General features: G+C 48.4%; 1 protein-coding gene across 5 annotated transcripts in view; it reads right to left on the bottom strand.

Moving 5' to 3' along the window:
* The window catches only part of UBR4 (ubiquitin protein ligase E3 component n-recognin 4), a 129,876-nt gene extending 110,705 nt beyond the window's left edge, over nucleotides 1-19,171 (bottom strand). For all 5 annotated transcript variants that reach the window (XM_040326722.1, XM_040326724.1, XM_040326725.1 and 2 more), the window contains exons 1-17: nucleotides 18,994-19,171; nucleotides 17,314-17,411; nucleotides 15,183-15,286; nucleotides 14,453-14,582; nucleotides 14,193-14,332; nucleotides 12,545-12,644; nucleotides 9,745-9,886; nucleotides 8,369-8,493; nucleotides 6,905-7,029; nucleotides 6,764-6,823; nucleotides 6,325-6,512; nucleotides 4,739-4,838; nucleotides 4,449-4,589; nucleotides 3,619-3,736; nucleotides 3,202-3,386; nucleotides 1,331-1,490; nucleotides 1,148-1,233 (exon numbers count right to left, since the gene is read on the bottom strand). In XM_040326722.1, coding sequence (XP_040182656.1) covers nucleotides 1,148-1,233; nucleotides 1,331-1,490; nucleotides 3,202-3,386; nucleotides 3,619-3,736; nucleotides 4,449-4,589; nucleotides 4,739-4,838; nucleotides 6,325-6,512; nucleotides 6,764-6,823; nucleotides 6,905-7,029; nucleotides 8,369-8,493; nucleotides 9,745-9,886; nucleotides 12,545-12,644; nucleotides 14,193-14,332; nucleotides 14,453-14,582; nucleotides 15,183-15,286; nucleotides 17,314-17,411; nucleotides 18,994-19,163 — 2,172 coding nt within the window. In that variant the 5' untranslated portion in view covers nucleotides 19,164-19,171. The remainder of the gene's footprint in view (nucleotides 1-1,147; nucleotides 1,234-1,330; nucleotides 1,491-3,201; nucleotides 3,387-3,618; nucleotides 3,737-4,448; nucleotides 4,590-4,738; nucleotides 4,839-6,324; nucleotides 6,513-6,763; nucleotides 6,824-6,904; nucleotides 7,030-8,368; nucleotides 8,494-9,744; nucleotides 9,887-12,544; nucleotides 12,645-14,192; nucleotides 14,333-14,452; nucleotides 14,583-15,182; nucleotides 15,287-17,313; nucleotides 17,412-18,993) is intronic.
* Between the last annotated feature and the right edge of the window lie 928 nt (nucleotides 19,172-20,099).

Here is a 20,099-nt window from a genome sequence, read left to right as displayed (position 1 = left end):
ATTATCTTCGTTTTCATTGACTTCAATGGGGAAACTTTGATATGCAAAGTACCGTATTTTCCGGCGTATAAGACGACTTTTTAACCCCTGGAATTCTTCTTTAAAGTCGGGGGTCGTCTTATACGCCGGTAACCCAACATCCCTTACCTTATCCCAAGACAAGCAGAATCGCAGCCGACGAGAGGGCTCCGTGATAGGCGAACACTGAACACCATGTCTCCTGGGAAGCCGAGTGCTCCGCCTATCACGGAACAGAAGAAGGAGGCGCGGCTTTTGAAAAATGGACGGCCGCGATTCTGCATGTCTTAGGATAAGGTAAGGGATCGTCAAGACACAGTGAGGTATGTCATAAGGGAACAGCGAATCTGGCATGGTAGTGGCACAGTGAGGCATGTAATGGTGGCACAGTGAGGCATGTAATGGTGGCACAGTGAGGCATGTAATGGTGGCACAGTGAGGCGAGGCATGACTAGTAGGAAGGGGGTAGTCTTATACGGTGAGTATATCCCAAAACCAACATTTTAGCTGGAAAATTAGGGGGTCGTCTTATACGCCCAGTCGTCTTATACGCCGGCAAATACGGTACTTTGAATTACAAGCATTCTCATTATGTTCGTAATTAGGGTTGTCCCGATACCACTTTTTTAGGACCGAGTACAAGTACCGATACTTTTTTTCATGTAGTCGCCGATACCGAATACCGATACTTTTTTTAAATGTCATGTGACAGTTTTCAAACCACAATACAGACTAAGGATATTTTCTTTAGAATTATGAAGAACTCTAACTCAAGACATTATAAAAGAATAAAAATGAGTAAAAATGAATAAAAATGTTTTATTTGCTTGTCACGCAGTAGTAAAAAACTCAAAGAATTTTCATAGAACATGTTGATAAATACAAAAAAAGTATTCTATTTTGGTATCGGGAGCATTTGCGCGAGTACGAGTACTCCCGCAAATACTCGGTATCGGTCCCGATACCGATACTAGTATCGGTATCTGGACAACCCTATTCGTAATCCAAGGTTCCACTGTATGAGGGTTTAGACATGCTTAAATTTATTTTCATCTTGTGGTTAAACTTAATGGGCAGCTATGTAATCAATCATTGCAATAAGAACACATAGAATGTGACATCAGATTACCTGTAATGTTGGGGACTGAAGATCAGAGGTCACTAGACAGTGATTAAACTGGTACAGGGCCACCGCAAAATCTTCATCGGATGATCCTAAAATACAAAAATAGCCCAAAGTAATTCCAGACAAATTCTAAAAAAAAAAAAAAAAAAACACATTCCACCACCGAAATACTCTGCGAGGACCGACCTTTCACACCGTCCTTGTCCACGTCTTTTATGATGCAGGCCAAGGTGGACATGTGCTGCTCCGTTAGAGAGACGCTCAGGTAGTTTCGGATGAAGTTGCTGCGGGAGTTCAGCATACAGGTGGTGATAAAATTCAAAGTATTCGAAGCAAGGCTGAGAAACTGAGAAAGAGAAAAGAGTTTGGAATCTTACAAAAACGGGAAATACAAGCAGATAATTAGAGTGTTCAGCATCACCAAACATTAACCCTTTACTACTGGTACTAGCTGGCCCATTAAGCGCCTTCCCCTTTTCTTTCTGTGACCCATTAAAGTGATTGCAAAGCCAAAGTTGTTTATTTTCATTTTTTTTAAACAAACATATCATACTTACCTCCACTGTGCAGCTCGTTTTGTACAGAGTGGCCCCCGATCTTCGACTTCTGGGGTCCCCCGGCACCTCCTCCCGCATCAGATAACCCTCCCAGGAGAAGCGCTCTCCCCAGGTTAACTTGCGGGCGCGCTTCTGCGTCCCAGAATTTGCTTCCATAGACACGCATGCAGGACTCGGCCCCGCCGCCCGGGCGAAAACATCATTGGATTTGATTGACAGCAGCCGGAGCCAATGGCTGCGCTGCTATCAAACTATCCAATCAAGAGCCGAGACCCCATGGAGAAAAGGACAGCGCATCATCGCCAAAGGAAATTCGGTGCTCAGGTAAGTAAAACGGGGGGGCTGGAGGGCCGGTGACTGCCAGAAGTTTTTTCATCTTAATGTATAGGATGCATTAAGGGAAAAAAAAAAAGGGTTTACAACCCCTTTAAAGCGGGAGTTCACCCATTTCTAAAAAAAATTTTTTTCTTCCCCTAGATTCCTGCTCGTTCGGTCTAGGGGAATCGGCTATTTGTATTAAAATAGGTGCAGTACTTACCCGTTTTCGAGCTGCATCTTCTTCCGTCGCTTCCGGGTATGGTCTTCGGGAGCGGGCGTTCCTTCTTGATTGACATTCTTCCGAGAGGCTTCCGACGGTCGCATCCATCGCGTCACTCGTAGCCGAAAGAAGCCGAACGTCGGTGCGGCTCTATACTGCGCCTGCGCACCGACGTTCGGCTTCTTTCGGAAAATCGTGACGCGATGGATGCGACCGTCGGAAGCCTCTCGGAAACCTGTCAATCAAGAAGGAACGCCCATTCCCGAAGCCCATACCCGGAAGCGACGGAGAGGATGCGTCTCGTAAACGGGTAAGTACTGCACATATTTTTAAATAAATAGCCGATTCCCCTAGTAATAACGAGCAGGAATCTAAGGGGGAAAAGTGCCCTCTAAGGGTGAACCCCCGCTTTAAGGTATTCTTAACACCCTCTGCATTTCAATCATGTGATCACCGTGAATGGCTGTCTAACAATTGTTCTCAAGTGACTGTGTGCTGGAGGTACGTAGTTGAGTGTCGTCCCAGAACAAAACAGCGGCGCTGGGTGTATGAATAAAGGAGGCAGCATGGCGTTACAGGCCACCACAAGTATGTGTACAGCTGGCGATCGGCTCCGTTCACACTTGTACGACGCCAAAAATCACATGATTTCCAGTGCGACTTTGGAGTGTGACTGATGCAACTTTAATGCGACTTTACACTCTCTGGCACTCAAGTCTCATTAAAAGTACTGCAGGAGCCTTTTCAAAGTTGCTGCAACTTTAAGCCACATTGATCCGAATGGGCGCCATTGAAAACAATCATGCAACGTTGCGTGTCCAAAGTCACATGACAAGTCCCACAAGTGTGAACGGAGCCTTTAAAGAATTGAGATGCAAGTTTTAATAACACTTCATGTAAACGAGAAAATCCCATATTAAAAACGCAAAATGACAAGAAAACAGTTTTGTGGACGTCCATACCAGCTCTGGGTCCTTGCGGCTGGCCAGGATGTTGCCGTTTCCTGCAGAGTTGTTTTTGCTGGGGCTCTTGGCTCTAGGGGAGCTCTCAAGAGGTGGAGGGGGTGGAGGTGGTGGGGGAACCTTCTCTTTGGTGGGGGAGATGGTCTCTTCAAACCACTGTCCGAGGATCGGCTCGCTGTCGTCATCTGCATTCATGGAACAAAAAAAAAAAGATAAAATAAAAATCAGAACACAGTGTTAAAAGGTGAACTGCTATATACAATGTAGAGAGCTTTCAAAATAATTTGTCATTTTGGCCAGCCATTATTAGTATATACACTGGGGGGTCCCTGCACAAAGGTAATGTGGATGACAAAACAGCCCAATGAGGAGGAACAGAGGGATACATCACCGACCACATCAAAAATGGTTTGTTACCTTGACTGCTGTCTTCCTCGGTGCTACTGAAATCATCTTCATAATAAGTGTTGGAGTCAGTGGAGGCGCTGGCATCGCTGCTCACAGAACCTTTCCTCTGTCGTTGTAAGACACAGGCCTGTATTACAGAGGATAATGTTACCTATCTGCATGGCCACCAGCAGTCCCTGCTTAGCCCCCATCCCCATCCAGCCACCAGCAGTCCCTGCTCAGCCCCATCCCCCAAGCAGCCACCAGCAGTCCTCGCTTAGCCCCCATCCCCAACCAGCCACCGGCAGCCCCCACTCAGCCCTCATCAGGCCACCCGCAGTCCCCCATACCCCAACTGGCCACTTGTAGCCCCCAGTTCCTGCTCAGCCCCATCCACCCACCTGCTCCCAGTCCCTGCCCATCCAAGTCCTTGCCCAACCTCATCCACCTGGCTGCTTCCAGTTCCTGCCAGCCCATACACCCAGCTACCAGTCCCTGACAAACAGAACTACCTGACCACTTCCAGGCACAGCCCAGCCTATCCACATGCCTTGAGGCAATTTAGTTTGCATTTGTAATGCTATAAGTTACTCACTCACATTTAGCCACACCATCGAGCCCACCCACTCGGCCCCTTATAATCAGTACCCAGCCAAACCACTGTCAGTCACAAGTGGCTGGATAGCACCTACTACCCAGCCATACAGCACCAATACACCAAAAAAAGGGACTGGCAAATGGATTTGCAGTACCATCCCAAACCAACTGAGAAGAATTCAGGCTACACTGCCATTGGGTGCTACTCTAATTCAAGACACACAATTTATTTTATACTTCTGTACTTGGAAGCTGTGCCTCACCTTACGATAAGACGTGGACAGAACTGTGAACAGAAGATTTGTCAGTGGAATGGAGTCTATTAGTCGCTGTATTCTCTGGATGGGTGTGCTCTGTGCAGTGATGCCGAGCTCTGCAAGGGGTCCATCTGTATCCAAAGCTTGCTGCAGGAAAACAAAAGAAAGCAGATGAATGGAGTCCATTGCAGAGTTAAAGTTTAACCCCCGCCAAACCTCTGCTCTGTGCAGGTTTTAAAAGATAAAACAGAATCGTTGAATAAGGCCGCAATTGACAGACAAACATTGCTCGTTACCTTGTGTAAAGTCTCCACTTGCAGGTCTTGAAAAAGGTTAGTAAGCAGTTTGATGGCATGGTTCGCCAATACTACGGACAAAACCCCAAATCCCTGGTGCCTGTAAAGGAAAGGAAAATAAAAAATTAGGACTATGGCTATGCACTGAAATGTAAAACAGGGCTAACTAAATATTATGCAAAACTCTGAATGGATGGCGATTTAACTTCCAATAGGAAAGCCCAGCACTAGTGCCACATGTAATAATTATTCCGGCAAACCAAAGATCTAGATTGCACTGTCTGCATGATGCAATTATTAATTCATATTAATATAAACAAACATATTGATTTAAGGGGGACTTGTATATCAAAGTGAATTTCCCCGTAAGAAATAATGTAAACTTAGATGATTCGTTCCACAACCATTTATTCATAAGTCCTTCAGTTAATAGGCCATATAAAAAGATTACAGCAATGTGATTGGTTGTGTGACCATAAAATGTCCATTGCCCTTGGAGGCTTTCATTTGTGATTAGAAGCAAAATCCAGCAGGAGCTCCAGAGTATAAAAGAGAAGAGAGACCCTCTAAGTGTAGAAATAAGTTGCTAAATGTTTTACCTTCATTAAATGTAACCAAATTGCCACACTTAGAGGCTCCTCTCCTTTTTTATACTCATTTGTGACATGACACTACTTGCATATCAAGACATCGCTTGTATATCAAGTAGGGCCGAAACAACTAATCGATTAATTTCATAATCGATTACAATTTTCATAATCGATTAATTGGCCAGTAACATAATGGGGTTAAAAAAACTAAAATTATACCTTTATAGTACAAAAGAGAAAATCTCTACTGTAAATATTACTTTCACACAGTAAAAAAATTAACCCCTTACAGTAGCGATTATTTGCTCTTTGTACTTATGTTTTTTTTAACCCCATTATTTTACTAAACATCTCAGGCCGGGGTCACACCTCCTGTTTTTTGGTGCTTTTTGCAAACACACTACAGTTCATTTATATGGTTTCCTATGGGACACGTTCACATCCATGATTTTTTTTCAGCTGCTGCGTATTTGGAAAGGAACTTTTTAACGCAAAACGGGGCTATTTTTTTTTGGCGCAATATACTTCAATGGAGAAGCTGCAGAAAAGCATGTGTTTTTGCGGCAATTGGTGTTTTGTAATTTGCCCAACAACAAATTGGCCCAAAATTTTCCAAAAAATGCTTTTTTTTTTTAATTGTTAAGGCTATTATCCGATTAATCAAAATAATAATCGGCCAACTAATCGATTATGAAAATAATTGTTAGTTGCAGCCCTAGTATCAAGTCAAATTTCATTTTAAAATTTTGCTCGTCTTGCAAAATGCTCTCAAACCAAGTTACTCTCAAACCAAGGTTTTACTGTATTATCAAAAACTATAAAAAGGTCTCTCCAAGAGTGTATATACATTTAGACAGCACTGACAAACACACAGACTTGGGGGTGTACTACAAAGGAAAAAAAAACACAGCATACACCAGAGTATATCTAGCAAACTTGTTGTTCTCATACAGGGGTACAAAAAAGGAAAGATGCAAGACTTGGTTTACCACCTACCCTTTGCCTGGACCCAGTTTTGGGGAGCCCGCTCCCTCTTTGGCTCTAGTGATGTCTCGGACTCGGAGTGCAGCCAGGGGGTCTTTCTCCTTCCCTTTGTCTGCCAGGGCGGTGGGACTGAGGTTAAGAATTAGGTAGAGGCTGTTCACCAGACACCAGGCTCCCAGAAGCTGGAAGTTCTGATAATGCTGGAAAAAGAAAAAAAAAAAAAAGTAGTCCATGGAGATTCAAAAGGGAGATTAATTGCAAAAAAAAAAAAAAATCAATGGAATGGCACATAACGAAGCTTTCTGCGCATTAAAAACAAAAAAAGCATCATACACAGAGAGCTTGTATTAGTGGGCTGAAGGGTGAGCACATGCACAGCACACTTCCCACTGACTGCCAATGATATTAAAGCTGTGGATTTACAATAAAAGGGGGCAGAAGTTACGCTTACCTCTCCTCCGGCTCTTCTGGAATCATTGATTGCTTGGCCAATCATCTCATAGATCTCCAGCTGTGAGAAAGGCATCATAAATCAATACCGGTATCCCAATACATCAGAAAGTCGCATGACAACAAGGCCCCACCCACTTACACATTTCTGGACAATGGTGGCGGCATCGTTCTCATAGTCGTCCTCTTTGCTGCTTGTGGACCCGGTCCGAACCTGCTGCGTGCTGCCAACATGGAGGATCGCCATGCACGTGGCCACACTCACACCTATGCACAATGGGTAAAAGGGAGGCAATGGTATATCATTGGGTACACATCAGCAGTTATTTGTACAAACACACAATGGAGGTTATTAGACTCCAGTTAAGGATGAGCTCCGGCGTGTTCGCACAACCCACGTGCAGAGCCTACCAGGAAGTCGGCACTGTGCTGCGCTAATCACAGGCAGTGAGACATTGTGCCGATGCGCGGCTGCGAAGAACAGGAAATGTCTCACTGCCTGCGATCAGCGCAGCGCCGACTTCCTGGCGGGCTCTGTGCGAACACGCCGGAGCTCATCCTTAGGACTCCAGAGAGTCTGCACTTGTGTGTTGCTGCACTATTAAAGCGGAAGTAAACCCTTCTATTTTATAGTTTCAAAAAACAGTTAACATTCCCGGCATGCCGGAAATGCTAGCTGTCACATTGGTTGTGCTCTCAACCAAACTGTCAAACCATCCAATGACCGGTGTCATAATGGATCACATGTGCAGCATTATGGCAGTTGCAGATTAAACAGAGGCCAAGATGGCAGCTTCCTTGGCTGAAAACAATAGTAGGGTTTACTTCCACTTTAATGAGGAAGTGGTCCCCTCCTACTGCTTGTAAAAGCAATACAGCAGCTAATTAGCCCCTAGGACGGCTTTTACAAGTGAGGGAATTACCGGATTAAAACAAAGATATCTGGATGATGCCTGTAAAATGCCCATGTGATCAGTCACCACGCCAGCCCATTGACAGCTTGACAGTTCGGTAGAGAGCACAACAAATGTGACAGAGTTTTAGCTTTGCTTTAAAGGGGTTGTAAAGCAGAGCTTGCACTGTCCGGCCCCCCATTTTACTTAAATGAGCCCCAAACTTCTGAGGGCACGATCCCGCGTCCTTCTCCCCACAGCTTCTCGGGTCTTCATTGGATAGATTAATAGCAACGCAGCCATTGGCTCCCAATTAAATCCAATGACACGGCGGCAGGGGGTCGGGGCCAAGTCACACATTCTGTGGCTATGTACGTCGAGTGTATGACACGGGAGCACGCCCACAAGGTAACCCCCTTCGAGGAGAGAACTTTCCAGAGTGGGTTAGCTATTGCTGGGAGGAGCCACCGTGGGACCCCAGAAGAGGATGTTCAGGGCCACTCTGAGCAAAACTAACTGCACAGTGGAGGCAAGCATGTTATTTTTATTTCTTTTAAACGTGAACCTTTAGTGTCACTTTAATTATCAATATGAAAAAAATAAAACATTTCAGAGACAAAGTATCTTTCCAAGGGAAATGTAAAAATATACACACACACACTCATGAGTGTCATTAACATCATTTTCACAAATCTGTGAAACGATTTCTTTACCTGCGTACAAGCAGCTGAGGGCCAGAAGTGTGACGTCCTTGAGCCGAGGTGGAGTCAGAGGTTCAATAACAGGAAGGGACAGAGTATCCAGAGCCATCGTCACATCAATCACCAGGGAGTGAAAACTACAGAAAGCACAGAATCCATCACATGTAAGAGAAGTGCAGGATATAGGCAATGATGGCAACAAACAAACAGTCAATAGGAAGAGAACAAGTGATCATTAAAAGAATAAATCATCAGGGAGAATGTATTTTTTTTTCTCTTCTATCCCTTTTGGGGGGGGGGGGGGGTGTGTAAGAAACCCGAAAACACATATCATTTAGAAGGGAACATGACAATTAAAAATATGAAGACACAAATATAAGACTTAAAAACAAATATATATATATATATATATATATATATATATATATATATATGTTTTTTGTTTGTTTCTACCTCAATAAGGGAGGTAAATCTGAATCACGGACAAATAAGTATAAGAAGGCACAGAGGAAACATAATAAATACCACATTTATATAGCACTAGGAATATACATATATTAATACATTCTTTATAGTAAAACACTTTTAAGCTCTCCCCTCCCCCAAACTCTTGTACCCTATAGTTTTCCTAGGCGACAAAAATTGTTCTCACTCCGGCGTCTGGGGCGATATGCAACATTTTTATCGCAATCGCTGTTTTCATGCGCAGTCGCCCTGACACATGTGTCCACGTTCATACGTGCGTATGTGTGGGGGGGCCCTCAAAAAAAAATTGGTAGGGGATTTTTGTGATTGGGTGTCACAAAAATGTTAAAAAAAAAAATAAAAAAAAAAAAAGGAGCTAGATCTAAACATAAAACCCTTTTTTTTTTTAGCTATGGAATGGGCAGAACTCCTCTCAGGTCTTTACTGCATCAGATTTCCCAACAGGGACACCTGTTTTTTGTGACTGCAAACGTGAGGACAAATCTGCTCTTGGACAGAGATTTCCTCTCACTTCCTGTTTTGTCTCTGGGACAGGAAGTGAATGGTGATCTACTCAAAAAGACACACAGATAAAAAAAATAAAAAAAAACAAATGGCAGAGGTTCTGTGTGTCTTTTTGAGGAGATTACCATTCACTTACCCAATGTGTAGAACAAAAACGCGAGAATACGTTTTCGCATGCGTGCGCCAACACCTATACATGAAAATGCACGCAAATACATAAAAAAATAAAATAAAATAAAAGTATGGCTGAAAAAGTAGATGCTCAAAACAGGAGTATTGTGTGAAAGAGGCCCAACATGAAGCGGTTTCATAATACGGATCTATAAAATATCCTTTGCTGTGTACAGAGACCACATGAATGACACTTCTGATACCCCCGTGCTGTACTGCGTTCTCACCCATTGCGGACGGCTGTGGCGTCTCCCACCGTCGCTGGCATTATGAAGAAAGAATTGGCTGAAACTGCGTCCTGGAAGCGATTGATATATCTCAGGAAATACGGGAGGTTCAAACATACTCTGAGCAACTTCTCTGACCCGCCTGAAAATAGCAAAACATAAAAACCACAAATCAGTTAACCAGAAGGCAATGGCAAGCTTATCATTATACAGAACTTATATGGCGCCAACAGTTTGCACAGCACTTAACAATATAAATGGAGACGGTGCAAGAGGGTTAAGGAGAGCTTACAATCTATTAGGGTGGGGCAAGTGGTATAAAATGTAATAATGGTGGAGGAGTTGGAGAAGGTTCAGTTACGTGGTGGCAGGATAGGCTTCCCTGAAGAGGTATTGCCTAAAACAGGCATGTCCAAAGTCCAGTCCGGATGCCAATTGCGGCCCCTGTTCCAGTTTAATGTGGCCCCCCTGGTAATTTGGATATATACTATATTTATCGGTGCTGCCTTGGAGGGGGGGGGGGGGGGGGACGAGTGCTGTCAAGCTACATACAGGAGAATCTCCTGTTTACTCTGCGGCATCTGTAATAGGTCTCCTTGGCTGCCATTGGACAACTCCTGTGTCTATCATAGGAGGCGGGACATTGTATTAAAGAGGCTGCTGTGTAAACAAGAGATTCACCTGTATGTAATCTGTTGGCGCTCGTCTTCCCCCCCCCCCCCTCCGAGGCTGCAGATGGGCACTGATTGGGCTGCATTGATGGGCAATGATCCTTATATTGCTTCACAGTCCTTTTACATTTTTTTCCCCCTGAAACTTCCCTCCTAACGTGAATGTGCGTGTTATAGGCCGATAAATACGGTATATCCAAATAATACGTCTGAGCTCATCTCTTCACCACACACAGCCACAAATCCAAGAGATTTCTTGTTGGGCAGTGTATTAGTGCTTGGGCAAACACACTCAGACCAAATTTTAATGGTTCAAAGAATGTCAGAAAAATGGTCGGCCCTTACGCATGTTCACTTCATCAAATCTGGCCCTCTTTGAAAATAGTTTGGACACCCCTGTCCTAAAAGGTGGACAGAGTAGGAGAAAGCTGGACGGGTTGAGGTAGAGAGTTCCATGGAGAAGTTCTGGAGACAAGCAAGTTATAGAGAAGGTATTGGGAGGAGCGGAGGGGGACGGTTTGGGTGATATTTGGGGACAAGATTGGTGACGTAGCTCAGGGCAGAGTTGTGAATGGCTTTGTATGTTATGGTCCGTATTTTGAATTGTATTCATTGGGCAATCGGAAGCCAATGGAGGGATTGGTAGAGAGGGGTGGAGGACTGATTGCGTCTGAAATATTATGGATTACAAAATGACAAGCTACATATACACTGTGCACCATGCATTTTGTTTGGAATGAATACCTAAGCAGTCAAATGGCATATTCCACCCTTTTTCCAAACAAATAAATGTGTCCATATTGATAAAAAAACAAAAACAAAATCGTTTTTTTTTTTTTTGCATTTGAGCCCTGAAAAGCATTGCAACCGCCATCACGGGATCATTGGTGCAATGCACAGGCATCTGCAGACTATTCCTCCAGCCCCATACAGGAAGTGCAGTTATGGTGCTGGAGGAAGGCACAATGGACTGTGGGTGGTGATGTCAACAGACTTGTGCTTGAGATCTACAGTCCTTCTGCCACAGTGGAAGATGGGACTTGTAGTCTCTCCAGTCACTGACCTCTGAGTGGTTGTGCGAGGAGTCACTCACAGCGGCACCAAAAATTAGAAGTAGAAGGACCCCCTGCTATTCAGGTAAGCGGGGGAGGAGGTTTGGGATCAGGGGTCTAGGAAATTGCACCATGTTGTACTATGACACGATACAGTCTGTGAAGGGTGGAATTAGCCTTTTAAGAGGAGTTCCACCCAAAAGTGGAACTTCCGCTTAATCCACTCCTCGCCCCCTTACATTCCACATTTGGCATGTAATTTTTTTGGGGGGTGAGTGGGGGCTTCAGGAGGAGTGGGACTTCCTGTCCCATTTCCTCCTTCCGCCAAGGGGCTGCAAAGGCGAATAGTCTAATTGCCTTTTGGCAGCCCCTCCCTGTGGGCGATCGCCTGGGACACGTGACAGGTCCCAGGCGATCGCCTGTCCAATTGGATGGCGCAGCGCCGCTTGGGCAGTGGGTGCCCGGCCGTGAAGCCGAAAGCTGTCACGGCCGGGTGCCCACACTTAGAATGAAGACGCCGGCCGGAGAGGGGGGGGGGGGATTGTCGAACGGAGTCCCGGCCGGCGCGTCGCTGGAACGTGGAGCAGGTGAGTGTATGTTTATTAAAAGCCAGCAGCTACACTTAAAAATGACTGGAACTCCCCTTTAAAGTGGTTGTAAACCCGTTAAACACTTGTACCTACAGGTAAGCCTAGATTAAGGCTTACCTGTAGGTGCTCGAAATATCTCCTAAACCTCCACGGTTTAGGAGATATTTACAAAAATGATGGACGCCATTGTGTACGGCGCAGGCGCACTTTAGCAACAACGATCGTGCCATGACTGGCGGCTCCCAGGAGAGATGTCGGACAACCGAGCGGTGTACGAGGAAGGCTGCGGGGGGGGGGGGGGGGGCTTCAATCGGAGGCGAGTATTACATAATGAGCTCATTATGCCTTTGTCTTGCAGGGTTTTTTTTTTTTTTAGGCTTTACTTCCTCTTTAAGGTTTGGTTCCTGCACTCAAGGAGACATGTTTTTGTGAGGAGATTTATTGCATCTTTATTAAAGTTTAAACGGTTGTGAATGGGTGACCTTACCCAGTTCCTGGAGACTGGCGACATTCTGGGCTACGAAGATGCTTTTTGTTTTAGCAGCAGACGCTTGATCAGAGGTTAGGTCTTCTCCTTCACTCTCCACCTAAAGACATGAAGAATAAATGTTCACAATACAGGACAGAGGAAAAGATCCCTCCACACAAAGATATTTAATTAAAGCCCCTTTCACACTGGGGTCGCCATTTTTAGTCGCGCTTTACCGCCAATTATGCGTGGCAATTTGGCCGCGGCGCCCATTCATTTCAACAGGCAGGAGCAGTGAAGGAGCGGTATACACACCGCTCCAAAGTTGTTAAAAAAAAATGTCCTGCCAGCACTTACCTGTCCTGGAATCCAGCGATGTCGGCACCCCAGCCAGTGTTTACGGAAACCGTTTTTGGCTTCACAGCCGGTTCCCCACTGCGCACGAGAGGAAGTAAATCCCGCTACAAATTTTTTGTTTTAAGCCCCACCCCCAGTGGGTTATGCTATAATGTGCTAGTATGCACAGCATATTCGTGAATTATGGCAGACTTACCCGCCATATGGTGTCCTTTAGCACAAAACACTGAGAACAATCCGTCTGTCCCCCGGTGCCTTCATCTTCACCCAGTCTTCCTTACGGGTCCTGTGCCTTTGGCCCTTTGATAGACCCAGGCCACAATGACGCGACTCCCACGCATAAGCACGGGGGGGGGGGGGGGGGTGTCACATCACAGCGGCACGGATCGGGGGCCTAAATGGGGCTCAACGAACATGACAGCTGACAGGCAGAAGAGACCCTATTGATCTCTTCTGTTATAAAGAACCTGTCTGTCAGCCATTTGTAAAAAAAAAAAAAGGGGGAAGGACGTTACTTCCACTTGAAAACTGTTTTTTGATATTAAATGGGATTCAAACGTTAACGTTTTTTCACCTTAATGCATTAAGGTGAAGAAACACCTTGCAGTGTTCAGCCCCCCTCGAGCCCCCGTTTTACCTGAGCCCTGAATTTCCGTGGGTGCGATCCCGCGTCGCTCTCTCCTAGGCTTCTCGGCTCCTCATTGGATAGATTGATAGCAGCACAGCCATTGGCTCCCGCTGCCGTCAATCAAATCCAATGACGCGGGCCGCCGGGGCCCAAGTCATAAACTCGGCGGCTATGGATGCCGATTGTATGACACACAAGGTAACACCCTCAGGAGAGAGCTTCCCAGAGGGGGGTTATCTATTGCGGGGAGGAGCCGAGCGAGCCGCTGTGGGACACCAGAAGGAGGAGGATTGGGGCCACTCTGTGCAAAACGAACTGCACAGTGGAGATAAGTATGACATTTTTTTTTTTAAACCCTGAACCTTTATAAACCAATTACATTTTTTTTTTATTCTGTATGCCAAAAGGTTTGTTGTTTAAACATGTGACCAGCAGACGACTAGAAGCTCCTCCTGCTTATGTTTCCCTGCAGACAGGGTGGGAGAGAGCCGGGTCATGTGACAGCTGGATCTCCATCAGATAAAGGGCCTTTTTTTTCTTTTAATTAAAAAATGTTTTACAGAGCCATCATCCACATACAGAATTAGAAGGGAGAATGTACGTTACACAGGGTGTGTTTAGTATCACTTTAATCTAAACATTGCTTTTCTTTTATTTTTTTTTAAATAGTACAGCATTAACCTGTGTGTGCGCTGGGGAGGCAGGCGATGTGGCGTTCCGGGGGTTAAACACCGACGTCAGCTGGTTGAGGAAGTTCATTTTCACCTCCTTCTGACGAAGTTCAGGACTTAGCAGGACGGTGCTCTCCTTCTGATCTTCCACTGCCAGGAAACACACACAGAACATTGATGTCTCATATTCACCTTTATAAACATAACACTGCCCCCCCCCCCCCGCACCCAGCTCACACCCCAAACACCCTCCCACACCCGCCAGCTCACCATCAGACAGGGTCTGCACAGTCTGGGGCAGTTTAGAAGATTTCATCATTGCAGTAAATGTAATGATCTCAGTCCGGTCCAGGCGGCTCGTGCCGGTGCATAGCCCCTTAATCAGAAGGATCAGATGTTTCTAGAACAGAAACAAAGATGAAATAAAAAACACACGCACTATTAATAGAGAACATAGTTGGTAAATTAAGTCAGTAGTGCACAGGTGTATCGGGGGGGGGGAAGGACTTCCTCAGTGTGCCCCGCTGGTGGGGGTGGGAGGACTTCCTCAGTGTGCCCCGCTGGTGGGGGTGGGAGGACTTCCTCAGTGTGCCCCGCTGGTGGGGGTGGGAGGACTTCCTCAGTGTGCCCCGCTGGTGGGGGTGGGAGGACTTCCTCAGTGTGCCCCGCTGGTGGGGGTGGGAGGACTTCCTCAGTGTCCCCGATGGTGGGGGTGGGAGGACTTCCTTCAGTGCCCAGATACATGGGGTGGGGGTGGGAGGACTTCCTCAGTGCCCCTGATACCTGGGGTGGGAGGACTTCCTCAGTGCCCCTGATACCTGGGGGTGGGAAGGACTTCCTCAGTGCCCCTGATACCTGGGGGTGGGAAGGACTTCCTCAGTGCCCTGATACCTGGGGTGGGAGGACTTCCTCAGTGCACTGATACCTGGGGTGGGGGTGGGAGGACTTCCTCAGTGCCCCGATACCTGAGGGTAAAGGGGGCAGGGGTAAGAAAACTCACCTGTGACACTGCACATGCCTCATCTGGGCTCTCCAGGCGCAGCAGGGAAAATTCCAGCAGGACTTTGCAGGCAGCAGCCGCTGACTGAAGTTGGTTCCTAGGAACTGAAAACAGGCAACAGTTTACAGACCACCCAAAACTGAGTGCGATATACAATTAATCACCCCCCCCAATCCTGCAAATACATCAGACTGCAATTAAGTTTGTTTCCTGAACCAAAGACTTTCCTTGATTTGATGGACAAGTGTCACCAAATATTGGTGCCTCTAGTGGCCCCCTAAGGCATTGCCGTTTGGCACAGGGAAGGCAGCTGGCGGGGCTTTTCCATGAATTCAGGCTCCGGTAACAAAGTGAAACCAGATCAGGGAGGGGCAACAACAGGCGGCATCCTTGGGGGGGGGGGGTCGGCTCTTAGGCAGGACTTTGACATCAGAGAACATTTATTCCATTTAAAAATAAACGATTGGAAGAATTCAGCAGCCTTATGAGCCCCGATTGTACTACTACTCCCAGCAGACACTGGCTGTCCCCGGGGACACAGCGACGTCTGTGACACTGAATACAAGGCAGAGGAGACACTTACTTTGTACTACTACTCCCAGCAGACACTGGCTGTCCCCGAGGACACAGCGACGTCTGTGACACTGAATACAAGGCAGAGGAGACACTTACTTTGTACTACTACTCCCAGCAGACACTGGCTGTCCCCGGGGACACAGCGACGTCTGTGACACTGAATACAAGGCAGAGGAGACACTTACTTTGTACTACTACTCCCAGCAGACACTGGCTGTCCCCGGGGACACAGCGACGTCTGTGACACCGAATACAAGGCAGAGGAGACACTTACTTTGTACTACTACTCCCAGCAGACACTGGCTGTCCCCAGGGACACAGCGACGTCTGACACTGAATACAAGGCAGAGGAGACACTTACTTTGTACTACTACTCCCAGCAGACACTGGCTGTCCCCGAGGACACAGCGACGTCTGTGACACTGAATACAAGGCAGAGGAGACACTTACTTTGTACTACTACTCCCAGCAGACACTGGCTGTCCCCGAGGACACAGCGACGTCTGTGACACTGAATACAAGGCAGAGGAGACACTTACTTTGTACTACTACTCCCAGCAGACACTGGCTGTCCCCGAGGACACTGAATACAAGGCAGAGGAGACACTTACTTTGTATTACTACTCCCAGCAGACACTGGCTGTCCCCGAGGACACAGCGACGTCTGTGACACTGAATACAAGGCAGAGGAGACACTTACTTTGTACTACTACTCCCAGCAGACACTGGCTGTCCCCGGGGACACAGTGACGTCTGTGACACTGAATACAAGGCAGAGGAGACACTTACTTTGTACTACTACTCCCAGCAGACACTGGCTGTCCCCGGGGACACAGCGATGTCTGTGACACTGAATACAAGGCAGAGGAGACACTTACTTTGTACTACTACTCCCAGCAGACACTGGCTGTCCCCGAGGACCCAGCGACGTCTGCGACACTGAATACAAGGCAGAGGAGACACTTACTTTGTACTACTACTCCCAGCAGACACAGCGAAGTCTGTGACACTGAATACAAGGCAGAGGAGACACTTACTTTGTACTACTACTCCCAGCAGACACTGGCTGTCCCCGAGGACCCAGCGACGTCTGTGACACTGAATACAAAGGCAGAGGAGACACTTACTTTGTACTACTACTCCCAGCAGACACTGGCTGTCCCCGGGGACACAGCGATGTCTGTGACACTGAATACAAGGCAGAGGAGACACTTACTTTGTACTACTACTCCCAGCAGACACTGGCTGTCCCCGAGGACCCAGCGACGTCTGCGACACTGAATACAAGGCAGAGGAGACACTTACTTTGTACTACTACTCCCAGCAGACACAGCGAAGTCTGTGACACTGAATACAAGGCAGAGGAGACACTTACTTTGTACTACTACTCCCAGCAGACACTGGCTGTCCCCGAGGACCCAGCGACGTCTGTGACACTGAATACAAAGGCAGAGGAGACACTTACTTTGTACTACTACTCCCAGCAGACACTGGCTGTCCCCGGGGACACAGCGATGTCTGTGACACTGAATACAAAGGCAGAGGAGACACTTACTTTGGTTGCATATGGTGGTGATGTAGTGAGTAGAGAGCGCCACAAAGGACGAGTAGAACGGCTCATACTGCTTATCATGGTGAAGAATTTCTGATTCACTGGAAAAAGAAAAAGATCTCAAATTATGAGAGAGTGATAAAAAAAACACACACACTAGAAATCCAATAAAGGGGGGGACCTGTCATGTCTGTATAGTGGGGGGGGGGGGGACACCTGTCATGTCTGTATAGAGGGAGGGGGGGACCTGTCATGTCTGTATAGAGGGAGGGGGGGACCTGTCACGTCTGTATAGAGGGAGGGGGGACCTGTCACGTCTGTATAGAGGGAGGGGGGGACCTGTCATGTCTGTATAGAGGGAGGGGGGGACCTGTCATGTCTGTATAGAGGGAGGGGGGGACCTGTCATGTCTGTATAGAGGGAGGGGGGGACCTGTCATGTCTGTATAGAGGGGGGGGGGGGAGACCTGTCATGTCTGTATAGAGGGAGGGGGGGACCTGTCATGTCTGTATAGAGGGAGGGGGGGACCTGTCATGTCTGTATAGAGGGAGGGGGGGACCTGTCATGTCTGTATAGAGGGAGGGGGGGACCTGTCATGTCTGTATAGAGGGAGGGGGGGACCTGACATGTCTGTATAGAGGTGGGGGGGGGGGACCTGACACGTCTGTATAGAGGGGGGGGACCCGTCACGTCTGTATAGAGGGGGGGGGGGGGGGGACACGTCTGTATAGAGGGGGGGGGGGGGACCTGTCACGTCTGTATAGAGGGAGGGGGGGACCTGTCACGTCTGTATAGAGGGAGGGGGGGACCTGTCACGTCTGTATAGAGGGAGGGGGGGACCTGTCATGTCTGTATAGAGGGGGGGGACCTGTCATGTCTGTATAGAGGGAGGGGGGGACCTGTCATGTCTGTATAGAGGGGAGGGGGGGACATGTCATGTCTGTATAGAGGGAGGGGGGGACCTGTCACGTCTGTATAGAGGGAGGGGGGGACATGTCATGTCTGTATAGAGGGAGGGGGGGACCTGTCACGTCTGTATAGAGGGAGGGGGGACCTGTCATGTCTGTATAGAGGGAGGGGGGACCTGTCATGTCTGTATAGAGGGAGGGGGGACCTGTCACGTCTGTATAGAGGGAGGGGGGGGACCTGTCACGTCTGTATAGAGGGAGGGGGGGACCTGTCACGTCTGTATAGAGGGAGGGGGGGACCTGTCATGTCTGTATAGAGGGGGGGGGGGACCTGTCATGTCTGTATAGAGGGGGGGGGGACCTGTCATGTCTGTATAGAGGGGGGGGGGGACCTGTCATGTCTGTATAGAGGGGGGGGGACCTGTCACGTCTGTATAGAGGGAGGGGGGGACCTGTCATGTCTGTATAGAGGGGGGGGGACCTGTCATGTCTGTATAGAGGGGGGGGGGACCTGTCATGTCTGTATAGAGGGAGGGGGGGACCTGTCATGTCTGTATAGAGGGAGGGGGGGACCTGTCATGTCTGTATAGAGGGAGGGGGGGACCTGTCATGTCTGTATAGAGGAGGGGGGGACCTGTCATGTCTGTATAGAGGGAGGGGGGGACCTGTCATGTCTGTATAGAGGGGGGGAGGGGTATATCATGTTTGTATACAGGAGGGGGGAGGAGAGGGACCTGTCATGGCGGCGGTGACTCAGCTCTCACACTCCTCTCACCTCTCTATGACGGAAGTCAGTAGCTGAGGAAGCTCCTTCAAATCGAAGGCGGAATATGAGGCGGAGAGGAGCGGCCTGACCGCCACTTCCCATCCCGGGCCCGAATCTCCGCCGCTGGACGCCATCTTCCGGCAATTCCGTGTCTGAGGAGAACCCGGAAGTGACGTCATGCGAGACCGGAAGTAGATGGTAGGAGCTTATTTTCCGTCCCCCTAAAATAACCCCGCCCCCCTCACTCTGCACCTTTATTCCGCCCCCTCACTCTGCATCTTTACCCCGCCCCCTCTCTCTCTCTCTCTCTACCTTTACTCCGCCCCCTCCCCCTCACTCTGTACCTTTACCCCGCCCCCCTCACTCTGTACCTTTACCCCGCCCCCCTCACTCTGTACCTTTACCCCGCCCCCTCACTCTGTACCTTTACCCCGCCCCCTCACTCTGTACCTTTACCCCGCCCCCCTCACTCTGTACCTTTACCCCGCCCCCTCACTCTGCACCTTTACCCCGCCCCCCTCACTCTGCACCTTTACCCCGCCCCCTCACTCTGTACCTTTACCCCGCCCCCTCACTCTGTACCTTTACTCCGCCCCCCTCACTCTGTACCTTTACTCCACCCCCTCACTCTGCACCTTTACTCCGCCCCCCTCACTCTGCACCTTTACCCCGCCCCCTCACTCTGTACCTTTACTCCGCCCCCTCACTCTGCACCTTTACTCCGCCCCCCTCACTCTGCACCTTTACCCCGCCCCCCTCACTCTGCACCTTTACTCCGCCCCCCTCACTCTGCACCTTTACCCCGCCCCCCTCACTCTGCACCTTTACTCCGCCCCCTCACTCTGTACCTTTACCCCGCCCCCTCACTCTGCCCCTTTACTCCCCCCCCCTCACTCTGTACCTTTACCCCGCCCCCTCACTCTGTACCTTTACTCCGCCCCCTCACTCTGTACCTTTACCCCGCCCCCCTCACTCTGCACCTTTACCCCGCCCCCCTCACTCTGTACCTTTACCACACCCCCCTCACTCTGTACCTTTACCCCGCCCCCTCTCTCTGTACCTTTACCCCGCCCCCCTCACTCTGTACCTTTACCCCGCCCCCCTCACTCTGTACC

The sequence above is a fragment of the Rana temporaria genome, chromosome 10 (genome assembly GCF_905171775.1).
Source record: "Rana temporaria chromosome 10, aRanTem1.1, whole genome shotgun sequence".
Taxonomy (NCBI): Eukaryota; Metazoa; Chordata; class Amphibia; order Anura; family Ranidae; genus Rana; species Rana temporaria.
The sequence above is the reverse complement of the archived record's forward strand: the minus strand, read 5'-3'. Positions and strand labels throughout refer to the sequence as shown.